Source organism: Lactuca serriola, chromosome 3 (genome assembly GCF_051521515.1).
Source record: "Lactuca serriola cultivar US96UC23 chromosome 3, Lser_US96UC23_V15, whole genome shotgun sequence".
NCBI lineage: Eukaryota > Viridiplantae > Streptophyta > Magnoliopsida > Asterales > Asteraceae > Lactuca > Lactuca serriola.
Window position 1 is genome coordinate 72113343 of NC_136410.1, and position 17929 is coordinate 72131271.

The 17929-nt window shown below is 38.1% G+C and overlaps 1 protein-coding gene and 1 pseudogene across 1 annotated transcript; both read right to left on the bottom strand.

The window, feature by feature from the left end:
• Nucleotides 1–12400: 12400 nt before the first annotated feature.
• Nucleotides 12401–13303, bottom strand: LOC145094508 (protein DMP9 pseudogene; annotated as a pseudogene).
• A 557-nt stretch (nt 13304–13860) lies between these two features.
• On the bottom strand, nt 13861–16610 carry LOC145092589 (uncharacterized). The gene is made up of 4 exons (XM_079030536.1): nt 16378–16610; nt 15077–15644; nt 14962–14996; nt 13861–14880 (listed from the first exon to the last, which is right to left on the bottom strand). Exons 2-4 carry the CDS (start codon nt 15399–15401, stop codon nt 14104–14106), a joined length of 1137 nt encoding a protein of 378 aa, XP_078886662.1. The 5' UTR covers nt 15402–15644; nt 16378–16610; the 3' UTR covers nt 13861–14103.
• Between the last annotated feature and the right edge of the window lie 1319 nt (nt 16611–17929).

Consider the following 17929-nt stretch of genomic DNA (forward strand, 5'->3'; position numbering starts at 1 on the left):
CGCTTCATGAAAATGATTGTGAGGAAACGTTTTCACTAAGAGAGATTTTAAGGAGATAGAAATTGTGATATTTGCATTTTCAAATTCGATTATGATTACGGCATCCCTCTTCATAGTTCAAATTGTGAGAAATGGAAATAAGTCTGAATATTCGGGACTTACTATTGTAGGTTCTGAAATAATTTAGACACACATGTGAGCTATCTAAGGAAAGGTGTATGAGTTTGAAAAGCTTAGATAAAGGCTTATCGAAGCATATCGTATTAGAAATATGAACTTTGGAAGTCAATAAGTATTGATTTCTAGAAGTCCAACTGTTTTTTGAATACGTGTCAAACCTAGTGGGAGCATAAATCTTATGCTGGTATGGATATAATTATCATGTTAGTGGGAGCATTATTATTATTTTAAGTGATGCAAGTTAGCAATATTAATTATAGAAAAAAAAACTTTCGCTTTGCAAAGTTGCAGGGGTTAAAAAGTTGTTTTGTTATAATTAAGGGAGAGAATATTATATTTCATTTCAAATCTAAAATCTTAGATCGAGAAATTTTAATTGAATTTAGTCAAAAGACATATATGAATGTTATGTTGAAAAGGTTTAACATAGGGGCATTCTATATATGGCAGTATTATATCAAGAAACTGGTAAAGTATCACGTTTTTCATTATGAATCGTGTCCCATACGCTTCAGGTATAGGATCGATTGCATATGCTGTAATATTCGAACGTTCTAAATTTTCCAAATGCCTAGGGCATTAAGAGGGAAAAAGGACTAGAACTGGATTTGACTAAATTAATTAAACAATTGTCAAGGACAATCTAAGGTTCGCCAAGGATTGGTCACTTGTGGGTAGTTGGAAGTATAGTAACGAATGGACCATAATGACATTATTATGATTAGATATGATTCTATTAATAACGAGTTGTCATATGGAAAATATGGAAATGTTTCCATATTGCGAGTTGGATATCAAGAATCTATGTCTAGTTTAGAAACTTTTATGCAAGAAGGATGTTCAAAGTAATGTACTTTGAATATGAGACTTCATATCTATGGAATTGCCTTGTAGCAATCTCCAATAGAGCATTTTGTAATATCATTGGCAAAGTCTTGATGGCTTTGATGCTGTGACATTACGAAAGGATCGTTGCATAAAATGTTATAATCTAACATATTCTAGTAGTGGCGAGAATCTTCTATTCTTACACTAACGATAAGAATTAGAAGTTGTGAAATGAGCATCATTGGAAATGTTTTCAATTGATCTATTTTACAAAGTATGGACCATAGGAAAACAGAGTGTGCATGCTTGGACCATGGGACAACTGTTGTTATAATTCAAGTAAAAAGTTGATTATCCGAAACATTATACAATGAATAATGAGTAATCAATATGATGATTAAATAAAGGTGTTTTATTTATACTCAAAAGTTTGGGGCCATATTGGATTCGATTATTCTTGTGTTTCACTTTGCATGTTTTGACTTCCCGAATAATAAGATTATTCAAACCATCCACAGTCGATAAATACTTTAGAAGTAGGTATTGAAGCTAGACTGTAATGAATCCGACTGTAGATTGTCTGAAGCGTTTTAGACAGAGCAGAAGTCTGTTGCAGTGTTCATGATTACTCCTGAAATAAGATTTGAGTATTCGATTAAACCCACGTTCACTTGAATCACTTCATAGATTTTATCACGGGTGATTAGTGAGATGATAATATCTTATATTCTTGAAACGGAGACGTGTGAGTTGTAATTTAAAAGTCGGTTGCATATTGATAATATGTAAATGCACCAGTAACTTGGTGTTATAAAACATATTGTTGTGTGTGATTTGATGAGTAGGTACAAGCGAGCATTTGAGTCGAAGTTTATCCGTTCCTTTTGCCCAAGTAGGATAAAAGCGATATTTGTGGGCCCCTCGATGATGTAGAGATGACACCCTAAGCGCTTGGCCCAGCCGAGACTAAGTTGATGTGTTCAATTGTAGTCTGTTGTCAGTCGTCATAAATCGGAAATCGGGAAACAACACATGAACAGAGAGTATGATTAAAATCCATTTCTCAGTTCATATGATATCTATAATGGAGGAATATTTGATCCCTTATCTAAAGGACGCGTTACTGATAAGATCAAAGTTGACAGCGGCTTTTGAAAGCTACGATTGCTCATCAGGTTCTTAAGTCGTACTTGCAAAATAGTTATTAGACTTATACAAGTGGGAGACTGTTGGATTAGGTGTCTAAGCCCATAATTATTTTGGTATGTACTTGACCCGATTATGAGCATGGTCCTTTTGGATTGCCTTCACTCATGCAACTTGATAGGATGACAAGAGAAGAGAGAGTAGAATTTATTATATGAATAATAAACTAGTACTCAAAAATGGTTTTATTAATATATTACAAGTTTAATATATTATTTGGAAATCATATTATTTAATTAGTACTGATCATAAATTAATTTGATATTAATTTGGTGATCAAAAGAGACTGATTAAATTGTAACATCTTGTTTCGGATCGTCGATCTGTGATCAGGGTTCATGGGCTCTAAACCAGGCATGAGGGGGTCTCGGGGTTGCGACGAGTTGTTAGGAGCTTAGGGAATCTCATCACCTATATGTGGTTTGAGGTTCGTGGGAATCAGGGTTATATCGAGGAAGCGATGCCAGTTTTATGATTTAGCAAGATAAGTCCTTTAGTTGAAAATGATGGCAGCAGAGTACGTTAGTCGTACGTGTGTGTACGCTTAGTGTACTCATGCGCGTGACTTTTAAGCAGAGCCACGTAGTACGTTGTGCGTACCAGATGGTACGCTGGACGTACTGGGCACAGAAGGAAAAAACCCTAATTCAGGAGTGTCCCTATATAAAGAATGAGATGGCCTCATTCTTGGCCTCATTCTTGGCCTCCATTCCCAGAAACCAAACCCTCCTAACCCTAAATCTTCGTTCTTAGAGCAGGAGAGTGAATTTGAGAGCTTATGAATGTAATCTTGGGTTCTTGAAGTAGAGAAGAAGCTTTGGAAGAGAAGGAGTGAGAGCCCAGAAGTTTGGATCTGAGCTTAGCTATGTAGAAAGCTTCACATAAAGGTATAAAGCTTCAAGTTTTCTCACCCTTTGATTTGTGCATTTATACGGCGTATTTTTAGGGTTTGTCCCAAAATATGGAGACTTTACAAGATAAGAAGCTCCAGAGACCTTGATCTACCCCCTTTTCAGTGTATTTTGTGGAGTAGAGTCATAAAAATCCAATCTTGGACGTTAGGAGTAGGCCATGCATGAGTTATGAGCTACATGAGGAAAGAGGGTGGGTGTTTTGAGTGTTTGTGACCTAATCAGCCATGCAAAGGCTTAAAGTCACTAACTTTATGGATTAAGAGACATTAGGGAGTCCAAATCTGAGAAATGACCTAAGGACTTAACGGGTTAAGACCAAGGGAATGGCCTAAAGCAAACTGAGCGTATGCCCGGCGTAAGATCTAGTACGCCCCGCATACTAGGTTGATGTCCCGATCAGTTTCATGCATGCTTGAGTATGCTGAGCGTACCAAGAGAGGTACGCCCCGCGTAACTCCTCTGTGGGCGTTTGGGTTAGAGCATATGTTGGGCCTTAACGGTGGGCCTGAATCTTTGGGCTTGGGTGTTGGAGACTATGAGCAGGGAAAATATTATAATTATGTATTGGGCCCTTGAGTAGGGCTGGTCACTTGGACTTGAGAGTTGGGCCTCGAGAGAGCCCATTCATTATTGGGCCTTGTTGGGCCAAATGAGTTTCAGGGTGTTAATGGGCTAGTTAGTGGATTTCCTTTTTACCTAATGAGTGAGAGTTTGGACTTAGTTCCTAATTGAGTTAATTGTGGGTTTGGCACAGAGTTAAAGGCCGGTGCGTAGCAGCATCGTTATAAGGGTTGTTCATCATCTGAGGTGAGTATTCTCACTATACTTTACCATGAGTGGTATTTATGTGACAGAGATGTATTATGTGCTTATCTGTGTATCTTGATATCCTGCATGTTGTGTATTACTTAGAGTTTACAGAGTTAGGACTGGAGGGTCTATAGAGTTAGGACCAGAGGGTCCATCATAGTTGTGGGACTGGAGGGTCCCACTAAGACACATTGACCGGAGGGTCTTACAGAGTTATAGCCTCGAGTGGCTAATGTGTTGTATGTGGTATTTTTGGGAACTCACTAAGCTTCATGTTTACCATGTTATGTGTTATGTGTTTCAGGTTTTTCTTAGAATCGCGGGAAGGCATCGGCTCGATTGTACACACCAGAGAAGGAGTTATGATTTGAGGATCCTAGATTATTATTAAATAAATATAGAGTTGTGTTTTGCAAATAAATTAAATGGGATTTTTGTGAAATGTGATACGAGAATTATGTGATTTTTAAACGAAAATTTTGTTTGAAAATTTCCGGTGTTACATAAATAAAGGAGACTGATATTACAAGTAACTGTTAGTTGCTAGTTGGGTTGATAAACTCCATATAGTGGAGTGGACGAAATTTATGGGGAAGCCCATAATATTTCGTCCAAGGGCTCTAAGGAAGGAATCCATGGGTTGCTTAGGCCTTAAGCAGGAATTAGGATTTCCTTCTGAAACCCTAGCAGCCCACACACTATATAAGGAACCCTTTACATAGGATTTTCAGCCCCATGAGTTTTATGAGAAACCCTAGTCAAAATCCTTCCCTCTCCAAGTCATCTTGTTGCATTGAGTGTTTGTGATTCCATTAGAGGTGCAACATTTGAGGCACTAGGCTTTCAGAAGTCAAGATCAAGAAGGATTGTGATTGTTATTGCTACATGACAAACAAGGTAAACTTTCTAACCCTAATCATATGTGATTTTCAGATTTGTATGCTAGTCAATTAGGGTTTATTGCTTTGGTATTCAATGTTGTATGTTTAATTAGAAAAACCTAGATCAAAGCAATTAGGGTTGCATGAACACCATAGGAATGATGTTATGCTCATAATGTTGGGTTTTGAGCAATCTAACACTTCCTAAGTGTGCATGCAACCCTAATAAACCTTGGATCTATGTTTGTCTAAATACATGCAAAATAATAATTTTCCAAGGTTCATAACCTATCTAACATGGCATGGGATACTTTTAAACATAAAAGAATTAGATGAGATTACATACCTTTTGATGATGAGTTCAATTCCTAAGGAGTTTGAGGGCCAAGCACCAATAGTGTGAATGCCTCAAATGGAATCACAAATCACCACAAACTCTTGGAAAACTTTGAGAGAGTGTTTACACACATAGAAATCGGTCACACACAAAAACACATACTCTAGTAACACTAGTCACACTAGTGGCTATTTCATGCAACATAAGCATGCTTATATAGTGTACATGATTAGGGTGAAACCCTAATAACCCATGACCTTTCCTTTTCCAAGGATCCATGGGTAAAAAGCTCCATGGATCATCCATGGACTTCCATATAAGCCTAGCCCATTAACAAATGAGTGTTAGCCCACACCATATAAAACCAATAGCCCATAATCTAATTAGTCTTCCTTTTAATCTCTAAATTAATTCATAATTAATTTAAGACTAACACTAATTAAATAACTTCATATTAATATATTATAACTTATAATATATTAATAATCATATGTGTATAACTCTCATAAAATTATCCATAAATAGTTTGGATGAAATGCAACCCAAATGGACCATGTCGGGTCGGGTCAAGTATATACCAAATAAGTTATGGACTTAAACACCTTATCCAACACATAACCCATCAGTACCACCCCAAAACACACTCCACAACCAACACTTAACACCCACCCTCAGTAGTACGACACCATCATTCCTCCACGCCGTCAGTGGACCAAATGTTTTTACCCAAACCCCATTACAACCGATTTTCCAAAAAATAAGCAGCCCATAACAGATTACACAAGCAACACCGCTACTAACACCACAAACTATTAAGGGACCACCACCTATTTTTCAAACATTGGCACCCCCGATGAACAACGCCACCAACGGCCCAAATATCGTGTCCCATACATCAACCTACCCGACATTCACATAGGGAACTATGTTGCCACCACCATTACCACAATACCAATAGCCCTCCATAACTCAGCAACTCACTGTTCCATTCCATCCATAAAGTTGCCTCACCTAATAACTTACAATGGTACCATAGACCCAGACAGCCACATCGACACCTACGAGTGGACCACAACATCCCTAAAACTCGACGAACGTTTCTGGTGCACGTATTTCCCCATAACCCTTGATGGAAACGCAGCGACATGGTTCAAGACACTCCGGACAGGGAGTATTGACAGGTTTGGCCAGCTAAAGTACCTTTTCTTGACCAACTTCATGCAATTGTTCAAATACAAAGGGGATTCCCACTCCATCATCGAGGTTAAACAAATAGAAGGAGAAACAATCAAGGACTACTTTGCTCGATTCACTAATGCAACACTAGGCATCCCGGGACATAATGAAGAACTAGTAGCAGGATCGTTCACATGGGGCCTTCTTTCTGGCCCACTTTCCTATAAACTCATGGGAAAGAAGCCTCAAATGCGAGAGAAATTGAAAGAAAAGGTGGAACGATACATACGAAAAGAAGAAGGAGAAGCCTCGAAACAAGTATACCATAACGTCATGGCGGCCCCTGCCACGAAACACCACCACCCAACTCCCCATAATGACAATCGAGGGGGAAATAGATACCACAGGCGAGACAGAGGTTTCAGACCCATTGTAAGAGATTACAGACGGGGGTGGCGGGCAGAAGTATACACTGTCACCGATAAACAAGCAGCCAAAGGAACAAAGACATGCTACTGTGAATACCAAAAAATCAGAAGGCATGACACAATCAACTGCTCAGTCCTGAAGCGAGATATGGATGAAAAACAGTTAAAGGGAGTTGTTGTGTCTTAGGAGAAATTCTTGGAGATGTTCTGTTCTAGATATGTGCCGCTAGTGAAGCGTGAGATGTTGGCCCATGAGTATTTGGATCTGAGGCGGGGGACGACGGAGATTACCAAGATGTTCACGGAGAGAGACATGTTTTGTCCTAAGTTTGCTGCTTTTGAGCAGGCTCATATGACTCATTACTTGAGCATGATCAAGACGAATATTAGGTAGTTTATATCCACCCAGCGTTATGGTTTATTGTCAGAGTTGCAAGAGGCCGCCAGGCAGCATGAGATTGAGATAAAGCTCCAGACGAGAGAGTAGAGACCGGCCCCGGTGCAGTCGCAGCCTGTGCCAAAGTGGTTTAGGGCCACTGATTCGAGGTCAGGGAGTCAGAGGGGTTGTACTTGTGGGAAGTGCGGCAAGGTTCATGATAGAGCTTGTCGATCTGCTTCGAGATGCCTTAAATATGGCAAGCAGGGTCACATCGCGAGGGACTACTGGCAGCAAGCTCCAGCTTCCGGCATTAGACTTTATCATCATTGCGATCAAGTGGGCCATATGAAGGCTCAGTGTCCCTTGCTTGCTGCTAGGCCGGTGCAGGCTCCAACGCCGGCTACTATGAGGATCACAAATGGTATTCAGGGTAGGGTGGAGCCCCCGAGGGCTCGAGGTCGCACTTTTCAGCTCACTGTCGAGGAGGCCAGAGCAGCTCCAGATGTTGTGACTGGTATGTATATTTTCATTATTCTATGGATTATGCTTTATGTTATGCTTATATTTATATGCATTTAATAGGTACGTTCCTAGTGAAATCTTTGTCTGCTCGTGTGTTGTTTGACTCGGGTGCGAGTCATTCTTTTGTATCTCGATCTTTCAGTATGGAGTTTGATATGCCTATTGGGGAGTTAGAGTGTCTGTTGCGGGTTTCTATCGCCAACGAACACGGGGTTTCTGCATCTTTGATATATAAGGGTTATGTGCTAGAGATCTTCAGGGTGCCTTATCTAATTAATCTGATCCTTATTCCCATGGGGGATGTATGCGTGATAGTAGGTATGGACTGGCTGAGCAGATTTGGTGTCATGATTGATTGTGAGGGCCAGCGAGTAGTAGTTCGAACCCAAGCGGGGGAGAATTGGCTATTTATGGAGAGGGCACCAGGATCGGTTCAAGGTTTTGTTCGGCAGCCAGGGCTCGTCAGCATATTCAACACGGGTGTGCATGTTATTTGGCTTATGTGGTTGACACTCAAGTTGGGGATCAGATTTCAGTTTTTGAGGTTCCAGTAGTTAGGGAGTTTGCTGATGTATTTCCAGAGGAGTTACCCGGTGTGCCTCCCGAGAGGCAGGTCGAGGTCAGGATTGACCTTGTGCCAGGTGCGGCCCCGATCGTCAAGGCACTGTACCGCTTGGCACCGTCTGAGATGCGGGATTTGTCATCTCAGTTGTAGGAGCTGCTAGGCAAGCAGTTCATCAGACCGAGTAGTTCTCTGTGGGGAGTGCTGATACTGTTTGTCAAGAATAAGGATGGTTCGCACCAGATGTGCATTGATTACCGGGAGTTGAACAAGTTAACAGTGAAGAAATGTTATCCCCTTCCGTAGATTGATGACCTATTTGATCAGTTGCAGGTTGCATCGTGGTTCTCCAAGATAGATTTGAGGTCTGAGTATCATCAGGTAAGAGTGAGAGAGAAGGATGTGGAGAAGACCGCGTTCCGGACTCGTTATGGGCATTACAAGTTCGTGGCGATGCCATTTTGGCTCACCAATGCGCCTACTGTGTTTATGGATTTGATGAATCGGTTCTGCAGGCCAAAATGCATCTTCTCATGCATTTCTTCTCTGGAGCTCACTTATCTAATCTCATCTAAGTGACTTAAACTTATCTTGATCATTTTAATAAAATTAGGGTCGGTCCAGACGGTGGGCAACCCGGGTGACTGCCCAGGGCCCAAGTCTCTAGGGGCCCAAAATTTCTTGGCTATGTAATGTGTGTGTGTGTGTGTGTGTGTGTGTATATATATATATATATATAAACTTATTACCTAAATGATTTTTAGGACATAAAGTTGGTTCAAACTCTAACTAGCTCAAAACATAAACAATTTTGCTTGCCTGTTATTGCGAATTGAACACATCTATAGTGAAGAATAAATGATATTTTTGTGAATTTTTATTATATTTGTCTTTGAGGACCCTTTTTATTCTTTTCGCCATGGGCACCATATACGTTTGGACCGGCCCTGAATGAAATAACAACTTCATAAACTTTCTAAATGACCATTTTGCTTTCTAGGTCAATATTTAACTAAAAACCAAATCTCTCCAAATTTTAGGTTCTTACAAACGGTATATTAGTCTCTTCAGTTTTTCGAAGAATCAAACACGCAAAAAAAAAAAAAAAAAAAAAAAAAAAAAAAAAAAAAGACGTTCAAAAGGACCACCAATCCAATTTTTTAATGGTTTGGACATTTTTTCTGAAATAATACATATCACAATGACCATTTTTGCTCTTTTGTCATAGATTATTTATGATTAAATTATGTACTTGGTTATATATGTGATTTTATAGGTTTTATTTAGGATACATATGTAATCTGAAGTTTTACAATGATATATGCATAATTATGAAAGTTTTCAAAGATATAGATGAAATTTTCCCTTAATAGTAATTTAAATTCAAAATCAATAAATTAAGAGAATTGCGAAAATTTTAAAAATAGAATTAAAAGGGTATAATAGTCCTTTCAAACAAATTAGGGACCAAATCCAGAAAACGTATTTTAAACTAGCGATGCAAGTTGGAAACTTTTTTTAATCGTATTTACAGTTTATTGCATACCATAAGGACCAAAAATAGTAGTTTACTCAATTTATTGTATAATGGATTTTCCTTTTCAATGATTTTTTTATTTGATTTTGGAGTTTTCCACGTATACTTTGTTGTTATTATCTCTTTATTATATATCATTGGTATTTGGCACAATTTTCCAACAGTATTCACATGAAAGAAAGAAGATGGGATTATAGTTGTTTTCACAATCCATTGAACTCTATACAACATCAACCACAACTCATTAAACACATATTCAATCATAATCACAATTTTATTCCTTCTATTGAACCATTAAATGATTATTCAACTCTACGTCATGTCATAACTCACACTCTATTCAATCCTGGTGATGACCTTATTCAACTCGTCATGTCATAACTCACACTCTATTCAATCCTAGTCATGACCTTATTCAACTCTTATACTACTTGCACTGTGGATGCTCTAAGAGTCATCAACTGATGCAATAATGGAGACAAGATTACATCTTATGCTTTCTCATAACTAGACATCATAGGCACTCAGTAGACGGCGATGAGTATCTAATACATAATATTTGACATTTTCATAAAAGAATAGTCGCATGAAAGAACGATCATGTCTATGCATGAACTTAAACAAATCTATGTTTACTTTAAGACAAAATTGCAAAAATGGTTCCTGTGGTATGCATTTTTTTGGGGTTTTAGTCCAAACCTCGACTTTTTTGGATTGGTGGTCCTTTTGAGCTAGTTTACATGCAGTTTTGGTCCCTGTCCAAACTAAAAAGACTATTATACCCTTAATGAATTTAATTTTCATTTTTCTTTCACTTTTTAAAATTATTATTATTATTAAATATAAAACTAGGCCTCTCTCTCTCTCTCTCTCTCTCTCTCTCTCTCTCTCTCTCTCTCTCTCTCTCTCTCTCTCTCTCTCTCTCTGATCACCATAAAGAATCTACACACATATACATACACACACTCGACATATACAAGCAGTCGCCACTTGTTAGCCTTCAATGACTCCGCTCGATCCTCCCACCATCGATTTCATTCAACAACGCATCGAAAGGAAGCTCGAAGATTTCAGACGATGACCGTTCCTCCTCCGACTTAGTCTGCGTCAGGATGAGAAGAAAAGATCCTAACCCCATTTTCTCTTCTTCTTCTACCTGATCCGACGGTGGAAGGGCAACGACAGGTGGCTGTAGTTGGTGGATGTGGGCAGCCTTGCTGCTTAATTTCTGTTGGTGGATGCTCGACGAGGGACCAAGACGAAGCAGAAACGACGATGGCGTTTGGTGGTGCTGGGTTACGACAAGATGGAGGCGTTTGGTGGGTTTTGCCAACAGTCACAACGAGTAATTTGAAAGAACAAAAATAATCAGGTGTTTTCTTGATCCGATGTCTCCTGTCCCTGATTCAAGATTTGAAATTTAGACCACAAAATTTGAAATCGAACATCTAAATATATCTCTATTTGGGGTTCTTAAGATCAGTTCCAATAACAACGAGTAATTTGAAAGATTTGTATCAAGAAAATCGAGAAAAGCTTATTGTACCTTATGCCGATTAATGAGGTTTTTCCTTTGCATTTACACCGATATGTTACTCAAATACAAGCTTCACTACCTTTGTTTCCTTTCTTTTCAGAAGAGCTCAACGAGAGAGAGGGCTGGGAGGAGCAAGGTTATGGTCCGGAGGTATTTGGGAAGGGTGTTTGCTGGTGGTGGGTCACGACATGGGGAGGTGGAGGAGGTGTTCGAAAAATTAAGTGGGTTAACATGGTGGTGGTTGTTTCCTCCGATCAGTAGCAAGAAGGGGGAAGAACATGGTGGTGTAGGGTGGTGCCTGGCAGCTTGCTCGACAGAAACAGTAAGGAATGATGGTGGGGCTCGACCAAGACAGACGAGGATGGTTTTCGGTGGGGTTATGGTGGTCTATGGCGGCAGTCGTGGTGGTGAGCAGCCTAGACCGGTGTTACAATCACCGTGCTTTCTTTCTTCAAATGGAGAGAGAGAAGAGAGAGAGAGAGAGAGAGAGAGAGAGAGAGAGAGGTGGGTCTCACAACTTTTATTAATAAAATTTTATATTAAATAGAAAAAAACATAGAAAATGCATCAGAAGGGTATTTTTGTCTTTTTAATTTTACGAGGGACCAAAACCACAAACAAAGTAGCTCAAAAGGACTGTCAATCCAAAAAAGTCGGGGTTTGGATCAAAACCCCAAAAAAATACATACCACAGGGACCATTTTTGCAGTTTTGTCTTACTTTAAATATTGATTCTTTTCTTTATTTTGTAGCGTAACACGGATTATAAACTTTAGTCTCCAAGTTAAACCCTTTTTTCAGTTTGCAAAATTTTGGGCTTGTGTGAAAGCCGAATTAAAATTCTTGATGTCAAGAATGTGGAGGAATATTTCCCAAAAGAAGTGAGATTTTACGTTGGGGCTTGTTATATAATGTAACACCAAGAATATACAAAACACCCTAATCCTATTGTGATTCCTACCATCATTAGATTTCTTACATTCCAATTACTCATGGAAAGACATAAGTGTGTGAAGGAATGACAAATTCCTGTGGAATTCAAATTCCATCGACTTTATACTATCTTTCGTTTGTTAAATAGAAATATGATACAGAACCCAATTTACTACGTACATTAATCATCATCAAACTACACACATTTTCGATAAATCATGAAAAAACAAACAAGAAAACTAATTAAGCAGACAAACATCCAATCCCATATCGAGTGTTTGGAAACACCAAAAATAAACCACTACACACAACCCCAACCATCAACGGAAAACTCTGCATAACTTCATCCATTTCTTTAGTATGCCTTGGAAACAAACAGTTCGTAACCCTATGATCCGAGAAAGCAATCGCTACAAACACCATTGATGACATCATCGCATGAACAAAATCAGTGAAACCAAGTTTATACCTTTCGTCGTCAGGCACCTCTACACCTATGTCCGATTTAAACACTTTTAACCCCCATGGACTCACAAACCCATAGTAAATCTTCCCATCGGACCCACGAAAACTGTCTGTAAAGTGAAAGAAGAAACACGACATAGTGCAGATTCCGAGGAGGACGTTGATCATCAGGGTGGTCACGGTGGTGCATTCGCCTTTCCCGTAGACGGAGGGAAGCAGCATCTCGAATGTGAGAAGGGTTCCTGTCGGGAGGAAGTTTACGAGCATTGAAGTCTTTGAGAGTGTTTTCTGGACCCCGTTTGCCATTGCCCGCCGTCTCCGGCCACCGGTGGTTGTAGTGAAGTCTGGCGGTGGCATGGGTGGTGGTGACGGTGGTTGGTGGTCGAAGTTGGCTGACGAGGAGATGGTGTAGATTTTGATGCCATTGTCGTTGGACTGTTCCATTTTTTAAGTTTAATCGGGAGATGGTCTGAAATTTTGGATTTGGTGCATGGTTTTTATGGTGATTATTGCGGTTAATGTAAATTCAAATTTTGGAAAGGCGGTTGATGAGCGGTTTAAACCGTCGCCGCCGGCGGTGACGTTCTGTAGATTTAAAGTTCAACGACTACTGTGTCCTGATTTTATGTAATTGCAACGATTAGTCCTTTCACTTTTGGACGTTATTACTGTTTCCCCCTTTTGGAAAGTGGGAAATCTATAGAAATCTTTTGTGTCCTATCAAGAAAATATCACAACTATGTTAATATTTTAATTTGGAGATTGCAGGTTCGGAATTTGCTAATTTGAAGATCAAAGGTTCTACGTTTACTACGTCTGTTGATTTGAAAATATATAACAATACAATATTGTATAAAGAATTTGTTGAGCTTGTTATTATAGATATGGCTATTAATGGTGAAAAAATTGAATCTCAAATAGATCTATTAAGCTTATAATGGATGAAACTTGGATCTAATAAGCTTATAATGGTTGAAACTGTTTTTTCTTTTTTTCTTTTTTTGGTAATTTACTAATCAATTTTTTTGCAAATGAGTCGATTGCAATTTCGTTTTTCCTACCAAGTAACATCATGTTTGTTTTTCCAAAAACAAATCTATATATTTTTCAGATTTTAAACTTGGTATTATCATTTTGGCATTAAAAATTCAACTTGATGCAAAAATTAGTAATAATCCATGATAAATTAGAAGCAGATATTTATGTATCCCATTAGTTTACACCTCTATCGCAAACACACACACAACCTACAGAATCCCAACTTCCAAAATTACAATATTTTACATATACCTAACAATAACATTAATCAAAACAATTTTGGGGCTCTTGTTACAAGTTAATAATCAAAATCAATTTTAGTCCTTGCACTTCTTATATACACACACACACACACCCCATACCATTTTCATCACCTCTTTCTTGAATTTGATGCTGACTTTGAACACCCGACCCCATCACCACCACCACCACCATTCTTTAGTTTTCCGGCGAACTCCTTACCGGAGTTCCCCTTCAAGGAAAGACCTTTTTTGATCCGATTCCGGTTAATTACCATCATGCCATTGCGTGATGGTGCACTCAAAGCCCCTTCAACACAATTCCCCGCCTGAGCACACCGCCAGGGGCGAGATGGTCCATCCTCACGAAAGGTTTTGAGGTGTGGGACCCCCGAGTTTTTCAATTTTGACAAAACCCGTTGTTCAGGAGAATTTCTAGGTTCAGATTTAACACAAATGGGACACGGAGGATCACCTTTGTGTGTTTTTGGTGTTGTTTGATCCAAACATTCTACATGGAAGACATGGCGGCAGGAGAGAACTCCGGTCACCGGAAAATCTCCACTTCTGATGATCTGGCGGGAGCTCCATGGTGATCTCTGGGACAAAAACCGGTCACAGAGACCACATTTATCCCCACTTGATCGATTAATAACATCAGATTCAATTGGTTCGGAAACATCGGAATGCTCAAATTCACAACTAGCAGCATCGGAATCGTTGATTCCGATTCCGATTCCGGAGTTGGTTCTTTCAACTGGAATGGACAACGGGTGGACTGGCTTTGACATGAAGCAACGCCGACCATGATGGGATTGAGAGGATAGTGATTTTACAATTGTCTCAAAATCACTACTATCTGAATGAGATGAAATTGAAGCTCTTCCTTCATTAGGAGCCGAAATTCCCTATAAAAAATTCTGACATTTTTAGTTTGGGTGTAATCCGACAATGACTCGAAAGTTGAGGGCACCAAAATGTAATTATACCTCAGAATTTGGCGAAAATGACAACGGCCCCAAAACTGCAAAATGTAGTCTTTTTAGCAAATCATGTTTAATAAGTGAATAAGCATATAGTAGTATATTTAATAATTAATATTACCTCTTTTTGATGAATTGGAATATTCATCAAGGCTGATTTCTTGGATAGTAGGTGGGGTCCACTGTTGGTTTGGGGATAAGTCGGATGGGGTACTAAAAAGTGCTCCAATTCCATCAGAAACAGAATGCCGATGATTTGGTAAGTGATTTGTTCTTAACCAGTTTCGACTTTCTCTACTGTTTGAAGATGTAGAAGAACCGTTGTATAAACGGTTTCCTTCTTGGGAACCGAATGATTGAACTTCGGAATGGAATCGGAAATCCCATCTTGGTGGTGGAGGAGAGAAGCTGGTGTTGGTTCGCCAGTAGGGCTCGTGTGGGCCCATGGACCAGTCCTGGCTAACCGCATTGGACCCATCATGTGGCCTGGCAGCCACACAACAGAGAGACCCCGTTTTAGCTATCTTTTGTCACACGGGTAAATTAGTCTTTTGTATGCTTTCTTCAACAACCTCCAACAAAGAACAGTAAAAGGAAGCTGCTTTATATGTATCGATGCAATCCCACTAAATATATCATCATCAATCTTTGTTGAAATCAAATCTTTGTTTGATTTCAGAGTAGAAGCCCTGGAATTAAAGAGAGATAAGGTTATTTATGTAATTTTTGGAGTATTCAAGAAGAAGAAGAAAGTGATGTCATGATGTGAAGTCATTTAGATCAAACAAGATATGGCATCACATGAACCAGACGTACACAAGAAAAAAAAAACATATACGTGCTAAATTAACTACTTTAGAAAGGTAAATAAGCAAGAAGGACAATATCAAGATTCAAGATTCAACTACCAAAGGTCAAACAAAGAACATATGTAAAGAATATATAATGTGAATTCGTTTATCAAAAAATATCCGGATTCAATTCAACTACCAAAGAGTCAAGTTTGACTTTTGTGATTTAAGAATTTAAGAGCAACAATTCCCAAACTAGAAAATGGAAGGTGTATGAGGGGAAAAAAACCTCGCCATGACCACAGCTATTCACGTAATTGAATTCATTTCAGTCCAGAGATGATTTTTGACCATGAAGTAAATTACTATTTTGTAACTTTTTTTTCTTCTCTGTAACCAAAAGAGTAGGTCATAGTTCATCTAATAACTTCAAAGTTAGAACTTTATGATGCTTTGCGATTCAATCGAAAGTAAACGTTAACTAAAACGACCACAACAGGGTTAAAATTCAGAGAAAAAGGATGAAAAAGAATAATTATAGATACGAAAATATGATGAGCATACATTCTATTAAACCGCAAAAAGGTTCAGGATACCATATGAACAGTATAGAAACCCTAAGAAGATTTACCGGTATGCAAAAGGGGAAACAGCATAAACGCAAAGAGACGAGAGAAAGTGTGATAGCTTGTGCGTGTACTTGCTGTTATGATTATGGGGTTTCGAGCAAGGCGATGGAGATGATGATGGAACTTTGATGGCGTAGTCTGCGGAGAAAAACCCTAATAAAACGGACAGTGCGCCATTGTTTTACACTTTTACTTTACCCCCGTTTTTGCTTCATCTCCTTTCTCCTGTCTTGGACTTTCTTCTCTTTTTTTACTTACCTAATTCTAAGCTATATGTTTTATTTTAACAAAAAAAAAAAAAAAAAAAAAAAAAAAAAAAAAAAAAAAAAAAAAAAGATAAAGACTTGAAAGGGTAACAAACTTTCGACTTTGTTCACATTTGGTCACTAAATTTTTTTCCATTATCTATTTGTCACTGATCTATTGAAATTGTTCACATTTTACCCTTATGACCGGTAACAATCTATTGAAATTATTCACATTTTACCCTTATGACCGGTTGTAGGGTAAAATGTGAACAGTTTCAACAGTTCAGTGGCAAATAGATAATAAATATATATATATATATATTAACTAAATATGAACAAAATCGAAAGTTCGTTTCCCTCTATAAAAGTTCAATGACTAAATGTGAACAAACTTCCTCGTGTATTATGTTTTAGCAAATCATTTATTTTTGTTAAATTCTAGCAACATTTATCGATGAAGAAATCTATGAAATAAAAAAATAAAACCCCGAAAATATATTAGAAAAAACAAAAAACTGAAACCGAAATAAAAAACCAATGGTTTGGCATTTCCAAAAAAAAAATCAAAATTTCTGATCTAATTTTGGTTTTACAAAAAAATGAATCATTCTTACTGATGTGAATAGTTTGACATGTGGAATTAAAAACCCACAAAGAACACGGTGATTTAGGTGTTTAAGAGATGCATTCGATTATGAAAGGTATTTACAAAAAATGATCTAGATCTAAATCTACATAATTAACACACACTAACACACTCAATGTTACATCTCTCAAGCACACCTCTGCATGTGGTATGAACCCACCTTATATAGAGGTATTTACATGTCTCTCTCTCTCATGTCACAAGGGAGAGTTTTGGATAGAAAATTTCCGAATTGAGCGCTTTCTCATTCCCTTTTTGGTTTTATAATCATTTTTCGATTATAAAAAGGGGAGAGATTTAGATATGAAAATCCGAAAATTGAATTTTTGTAAAACAAAATTCAGATTGGAAAATTGTGATTTTTTATTTTGGAAAATACCAAACCATTGGTTTTTTATTTCGTTTTCGGTTTTTTGTTTTTTTAATATATTTTTCTGGGCTTATTTTTCATAGATTTCTTCATCAACAAATATTGCTACAGTTTAATAAAAATAAATAATTTGCTAAAACATAATACAAGAGGAAGTTTGTTTACATTTAGTCATTGAACTTTTTTAGAGGGAAACGAACTTTCAATTTTGTTCACATTTAGTCACTAAACTTTTTTTCGTCATCTATTGTAAGGTCGAACCTTGAAATATGATGATGTTTGAAATACAT